Source organism: Pseudonaja textilis, chromosome 5 (genome assembly GCF_049901715.1).
Source record: "Pseudonaja textilis isolate UNSWEBS1 chromosome 5, rPseTex1.2, whole genome shotgun sequence".
Taxonomy (NCBI): Eukaryota; Metazoa; Chordata; class Lepidosauria; order Squamata; family Elapidae; genus Pseudonaja; species Pseudonaja textilis.
The window spans coordinates 20,459,076-20,466,464 of NC_141994.1; the positions used below are offsets into that span (position 1 = coordinate 20,459,076).

Genomic DNA, 7,389 nt, shown 5'->3' on the forward strand with positions numbered 1-7,389 from the left:
CTAAACATCTTTATTATGTGATGTAAAAAGAGTTCATAATGTGCTTGCATTAACCAAAAAGCATTTTGAATTGGTGTAATTTTCCCCAAATAACCAACCCTATATCCCATCACATTTCCAGATGCCCCTCAGGTGCAGTGTGTGAAATCTTACAAGGCACGAGAACATGATGAACTGACTCTGGAGAAAGCCGACATAGTCATGGTCTTGCGGTCAAGCAGTGATGGTGAGTGAATGAATGAATGAATGAATGCTTGATTGATTTATTGGCCAAGTGTGGACACACGAGGAATTTGTCTTGGTGTAAATGCTCTCAGTGTACATAAAAGAAAAGATACATTCGTCAAGAAGCATCAGGTACGTCACTTAATGATAGTCATAGGATACAATAAGCAATCAAATCATACTAGGAAACAGTCCATATAAATCGTAAAGATACAAGCAACAAGTTAGTCATATACTCAGTCACAAGTGGGAGGGGATGGGTGATAGGAGTGATGAGAAGATTAATAGTAATAGTGCAGACTTAATAAGTAGTTGGACAGCGTTGAGGGAAATATTGAGTGAAAGACCACAGAAATTGTCCAGTTCTGGATAGAATCTGCTTAGGGTAAGCTGAATGGCATGAGAAGATGGGCAGTCAACCTGACAGCTAAGGAAGCTCAAGAGGAGTCAATCTCTGGCTGATTAACCTTGGGTCCTCTATGTGCCTCTCTGTAAAGTCTCAGCAAAGAGTAGGAGCCTGGAGCACCACTGCATTTGAGCTCACACAGCTCACGTAGACACTGGTGGAGCTGCTTAACCAAGAACAAGCCATCATGTCCACTTAACGTTTAATCCCAGAAAAAAAAACTCACCATCAGGGTTCAGATGAAACAGGAAACTCCTCTGCACAAAAAGCAGCAGGAGCGGAACAGAACTCATCCTGCAGTGGGCCATGTTGTGGCCTGTCGGCCACCGGCCCCTCCAGTGGCCAAATCAGAGGAGGCGGAGGCAGGTGGGAGTTCAGGGTAAGCATCAGGGCAGTCTGGGAGCTCCGAGGGGGAAGAGGGAATGGAGCTGGCAGAGAGAGAGAGAGAGAGAGACAGAGGCGGAGCCTGGGCTGCCCGTCAGCCCTCACATGGGGAGTCAACATTCCCCAGGTCTGGCGGTGGCTGATGTGGAAGAGGAGGAACAGCTGGGTCCAGCGCCTGACGTGCAGATGCACAGAAGGCAGAGGAGAGGAGAGCAGTGGAAATATATGGGCCGGTCCTTGGGACGGAAAAGCCAGGTCTGGAGGAGGCTGATGAGGGAAGAGGAGGAACAGCTGGGTCCAGTGCCTGATGTGCAGATGCACAGAAGGCAGAGGAAAGGAGAGCAGTGGAAATCTATGGGCCGGTCCTTGGGATGGAAATGCCACCATTGCTAGCAAAGTCCCACCCTAGCTCTGGGGATAAAAGGCAGGGGAGGAAATGAATAGGTGTGGCAGACAACTATTCATCTTCCTGCCAGACGGACTTGTTAGCCTGCAAGGGAAACTTTTTGCCAGGGCTGCCAGCATTGCTAATAAAGGAATCTGTTGAGTTCACATCAGAGGGTTTGTCGTGTTTGGAGACCTGGGTCACAACAGGCCACCTGAAGCTTGTCTGCAGGTAGACTCCCAAAGGTTGCGTCATTGATGTAGGTCCGTGATGGCGAATCTATGGCATGCACTTATGTTGGCACCCGAGCCAGAGGCAAACTTACTTCACTGCGCATGAGCGCGCTTCACACTGATTTATTTTTCCGGTTGGTTTGAGGCCTTTTTCTGCCTCTTGGAGGCATGGAAAAAGCCTCTGCAAGGCTTTTCAGGTCGAATAATAGGCCCGTTTTGTCACTTCCTGTAATACCAGAAGTGATGAAATGAGCCTATAATTCATCCTGAAAAGCCTTGCAGAGGCTTTTTCCAAGCCGCTCGGAGGCCGAAAAAGGCCACAAACCAGCCGAAAAATCAGCTGTAAGGCTCAGTGCATGTAAGGGGGTGGTGAGGGATTGCGCATCCATGCACAGAGGGCATGGGGAGGGGGGGCTGCACATTGCATTCTGGGTGCTGGCACATGAGTGCGTACACACTAGAGCATGGGCAATTTTTGACACAGGAGCCCCAAAATTTGGCCACCACGAATGTAAGTGATGTTATTGGGGATTCCGCTAGGCAGGTGTGCAATGAGGCGATGAACTTCCTGTGTGTATTAGGAGTATTGACCAGGTAAAGAGAGCCATCCTTTACATCAGGGGGACGCACGCATCAAGGCACTTAATTTTTAGGATAACGTCGCGATGCGCGTTCTCTCAACCACCTGCTTTCGATCTCTCTGCAGGCTGGCGTGAAGGCGTGAAGCTCTCAGACGGAGAGAGAGGCTGGTTTCCTTTGGATCACGTGGAGACCATCTCCAGCAAACAAGTCCGACAGATGAACCTGAAGGAAGAGCAGCGGGTGAAAAACGCCAAACAGCAGGTCTTTCGCAGGAGATAAAAGATTCCCACCCTGCCTCTCCAACTCCGGAGGACATTGCAAGGTGTTAAAAAAGAAAAAAGAAAAACTGCCGTGTGAATTGCGAGACCGAAGGGGCAAAGCACAAACTGGTGTCGTTGGCATCATCGGTTGTACCGGTTCTGTCCCCCCAGGTGTTGGAAAAAGCCAGGAGAAAAGAGCTGCGTGATTTTTTTCTTGAGAGGATTGTGGAGAGGAGGAAGAGCCAAGGAAATGGACAGGGACCGCCAGAGAACCCTGATGATCTTCACTCTCTCACATTTAAATGCACACACCGCTCTGCCAATTAAAAAAGAAAAAAAGTCTTTAGCCCATCTCACAGAAAGATGTGAGGCTAAAATATTAACATTTGAACGTGCTTTGGACTGTCTAGCCGAATGCGGTAGAGGAAAAAAAAAATACATGATGTGGTCTTAGGATGAAATGGCCTTTCCTTTCCATTTTAGCGTGTGCAAATCAGGTTCCTGCCAAGAAAGAAATCGCGTTGTCCATGTCAAATCCCTTCTCCTGACAGCAACTGCTGGCAGGAAAAATTGAGATCCGGGTTTGTAAGTTGCCATTCTGCCGTGGCTCTGATCCAGTGGTGGGATTCAAAAAAATGTATTGCTGGTTCTGTGGGCATGGCTTGGTTGGTGTGGCATGGTGTGTCGGGCGTGGTTTGGTGGGCGTGGCAGGGGAAGGATACTATAAAATCCCCATTCCCTCCCCACTCCTAGAGGAAGTTACTGCAAAATCCCCATTCCCTCCCCACCCCGCTAACCTGCTTTCCAGTTCCGTTCTCCTGTGCAGGGCAACCAAAGAAGACCCAGCCAATCAGCTGGGACTCAATGGGAAGCGGATAACAGATGGGGGCGGGGCCAGTCAGAGGTGGGATTTGCCGGTTCTCCGAACTACTCAAAATTTCCGCTACCGGTTCTCCAGAACTGGTCAGAACCTGCTGAAGACCACCTCTGCTCTGATCCCTTTTGCAGTCACCCAACCCGTGTGTGCAGGCACACAAACACACACATTTCTCAAGAGAAACGCTTGATTGTGTTCACCAGGAAAGCTTCAGCTTAATTGCTGCACGTTGGGTGGTATTAAAGGAACAGGATTAAGACTAGAAATAAAAGGAAGAATAGTTGCAGGAATTGGGTCGTTCTAGTCTAATGAAAAGAAGGACATGGGGTGATATGATAGCAGTGTTCCAATATCTCAGGGGCTGCCCCAAAGAAGGGGGAGTCAAGCTATTTTCCAAGGACCAGAAGGCAGGACAAAGAACAATGGATGGAAATTAAACAAGAAGAGAAGCAACCTACTGTAGAATGAAGGAGCAGCTTCCTAACAGTGAAAACAACCAGTGGAACGGCTTACCACTAGAACTTGTGGGTGCTTCATGGACAGCCACTTTTCTGGAATGGTATAAGGCAAGGCTTTTCAAACTTGGCAAGTTTAAGACGTGTGGGCTTCAACTCCCAGAATTCATGAGCTAACAGGACCAGAGGAGGAATTCTGAGAGTTGAAGTCCACACGTCTTAAAGCTAAGTTTTGAAGACCCCTGGTATAGGGTCTCCTGTATAATAGGGGGTTGGTCTAGAAGACCTCCAAAGTCCCTTCCCACTCTGTCGTTCTATTCCAGGGGTGTCAAACTCATAGCCCACAAAGACAAATGTGTCACGCACTGGCCATGCCCACCCCCGGTTTAGCAAGGGGGGGTGGAAGTCACGTTACATCACGTGACGAAGTGACATCGCGAGTTTGACACCTATGTTCTGTTCTATTTTTAAAAAAATGTTATTTTTTTAAAAAATCATTTTTATTACGAGATAAAAATGCGAAAGAAAACAAGACTTAGAAAAGTGAAAGAAAGGAGGAGAAAGGTGCAAAGAAAAAATAAAGGCGTAACATCCCACTTTTTTCAGTGCAGAAGTGTACAAGAAAAAAGGAATGCAACCTCCGCGTTTTGCTTTTTTGACTACATTCCAGATCCGTTTCTGTAAGAACAAAATCGTTCCCATCATCGAAACCTAAAATCGACGTTTCTTTTTTCTTTTTTTCAGTTTTGAGCAAAAACGAAGTGGTTTCCATATCAAATAAGGGCAGGGGGTTGGACTAGAAGACCTCCAAGGTCCCTTCCAGCCCTGTGTTTCTAGAGACAAAAGGGGATCAGTTCTTCTAATTAAAGCAGTCCGTTTTGCCATTTCTGCCCATTCCATCACCTTTACCATCCGCTCTTCCATTGTGGAAATTAGTGCGTCATCTTTCCGCATAGAAAATTCTGGTTGCTCTCAGTATATACAAGAACAGGTGGATGGTCTGGATTGGACAACGGGCATCACGGTTAGCCATCGAGCTGGTTAAGGAGCCTATGTTGGAGAGGAGTCAAGAGGCCAACCGTGGTTTTTCCATAACCGGTGAGGTTATATGACCAAGCCCAGATGATCCCTGACACGAGGAACGCAAGGCTGGAATCACCAGCAACCTGGTTTGCATGTGGAAGTAATCTTTTGGGAGGTTGATGGGAAATGTTGGGGCGGGGGGTGATCTCATAAAATGGTACCCATGGTAGGCTTGTCATTCTATGCGCAGGTAGACTTGCCACTATTTGTTTAGCGACTATTTTGACAGTGGAATGGCACTGAAAAAACCAACAACTGATGATTGTTTTTCACATACAATGGTTGCATGGCCCCATGGCAGACACTTGGCAACTGGCATGTACTTATGATGGTTGCAGCGTCCCAGGGTCATGGGATTCCCTTTTGCCACTGTTCTGACCAAGGCTTCCTAAACTGTAATTACGCACATGCTTATTTTTAAAACAAGACTTGTTTTATTGCAATGCTGGGAATTATTTTCATTTCCAGCCGGTAATGAATCTCAAACAGTCCCCCGAGATAAGCACCCACCTTTCTTTTCTGTGAAGTGCTGCCAATAACAGAAGTGTCCAATGAACTAGGGAAAAAAACCCAACCGAAGTACAAAGAGCTTCAAGAATGAGTCTGAACTGAACAAATGACTTTGCTTCCTGCAAAGGTTTCTTCACCTTTGCCTATCCTTTATACCTGATGGGAGGGGCAATCACTTCCCAGTCTTACTCCCAAGTTGTCTTTTTGTTTCAGCTGCTCTCGCCGTCTGACAGCTCTCCGCACACGCGCACTGGGAACAGGTTCCCCTTATTCCTCTTCCTTGCTACTGTCAGATTCTGGAGGCTCTGCAGTCAGCACATAACTCCCAGATGGCCCTGGCCCCATCTCTACATCGGATGCAGGACCCTCGTTCGAGTCCTCTCCAGATTCCCTAACTGGTCCCCTTTCTTCCCCACCATCCAATTCCCCTGCTGTCTGCACAGGCTGCTGGCAATCCACAACACTGCCACCTTCTGACAAGCAAAGTCAATAGGGAAGCCCGATTTGCTTAGCAACTGTGTTAACAACTGAACAGCTGCAGTGATTCACTTAATAGCAAGAAAGCTCTTAAAATGGGACAGCATTCACTCAACAAAGGTTCACTTAACAGTGGAAATTCTGGGCTCATTTGTGGTCATAAATCAAGGACTCCCTGTATTTATTGAAAACATTCATATAGCTGCCCATCTTAAAAACCCGTCTGCCTTTGCACCTCTCTTCTAGCTTAAGTGCACGGAGTTTACTCGCTTTTTAATATGTTCAATAACCGAAATGTAATTTCAAGAAACAACATGTGTGACTCGTAACGAGCATAGAAAATTCATTGTTGGGTTAGGCTCATAAGAACCCACCCAACTATGGAATCATGGAATTATTTCAGGATGCGATTCCAAAGCACTTTGCATTTTTTGGGGTGGGTGGGGGGAAGAGCTCCTAGAGCAGCAGATCCTGGAGAGATCCACAGATCCTGTACAGGAGCCTAATCCTGCGTAGCTTTTTCTCCGGTAATATCACACTAACAACTAGAGCATACAAAACATTTGCGAGACCAATACTCGAATACAGCTCATCAGTCTGGAAGCCGCATTACGTATCTGATCTTAGCACAGTTGAGAAAGTCCAGAAATATTTTACAAGAGGAGTTATCCACTCCTCTACTCGCTGTAGAATACCTTATGCCACCAGACTCGAAATTCTAGACCTAGAGAACCTTGAATTACGCCGTCTTTGGTCTGATCTAAGTATGGTATATAAAATCATACATTGCAATGTCCTACCTGTCAATGAATACTTCAGCTTCAACCATAACAACACGAGAGCACACAATAGATACAAACTCAAGGTAAACTGCACCAAACTTGATTGCAGGAAATACGACTTCCGCAACAGAGTGGTCAATGTCTGGAATACTCTAGCTGACTCTGTGGTTTCTTCCCCAAACTCCAAAAACTTTAACCTTAGACTGTCTACTATTGACCTCACCCCTTTCCTAAGAGGTCTGCAGGGGGCGTGCATAAGCACACCAATGTTCAATCACGCAGAGAGATTCCCTTAAGAAATTCTGGCTATGAGCAAACTGGGATTTCCTGCAGCCTCTCCCGTGGTCCTCCAATTACAACCCCCACTGTAATTTCCGTTGCTATGCAGGAGAGATTTTTAAATTGAATTTTGCCCCATTTTATGACTCCTTTTGCCACACTTGTTAAGTAACGTGGTTGTTAAGTGAACCTTGGCTTCCCCCATCGATTTTGCTGGTTAGAAGGTTGTAAAAGATGATCACACAACCCTCAAACCCTCGAACGTCATAAATACATGCCAGTGGCCAAGCAGATTTTGATCACGTGGCAATGGGGATGCTGCAACAGTCACTAGTGTGGAAAAAAACGGCCAGAACTCCCTTTTCTGAACTTTGGTCACTAAATGAATGGTTGTAAGTCGAGGACTACATGTCCCACTTCCCAAGTTGCTTCATGGTCTGGAGATCCGCCA

At 46.6% G+C, this 7,389-nt stretch overlaps 1 protein-coding gene across 1 annotated transcript in view; it reads left to right on the top strand.

The window, feature by feature from the left end:
- The window catches only part of LOC113437144 (uncharacterized), an 87,942-nt gene extending 85,006 nt beyond the window's left edge, over positions 1 to 2,936 (top strand). The window contains exons 15-16 of the mRNA XM_026702002.2: positions 122 to 226; positions 2,340 to 2,936. Coding sequence (XP_026557787.2) covers positions 122 to 226; positions 2,340 to 2,494 — 260 coding nt within the window. The 3' untranslated portion in view covers positions 2,495 to 2,936. The remainder of the gene's footprint in view (positions 1 to 121; positions 227 to 2,339) is intronic.
- The last annotated feature ends 4,453 nt before the right edge of the window (positions 2,937 to 7,389 follow it).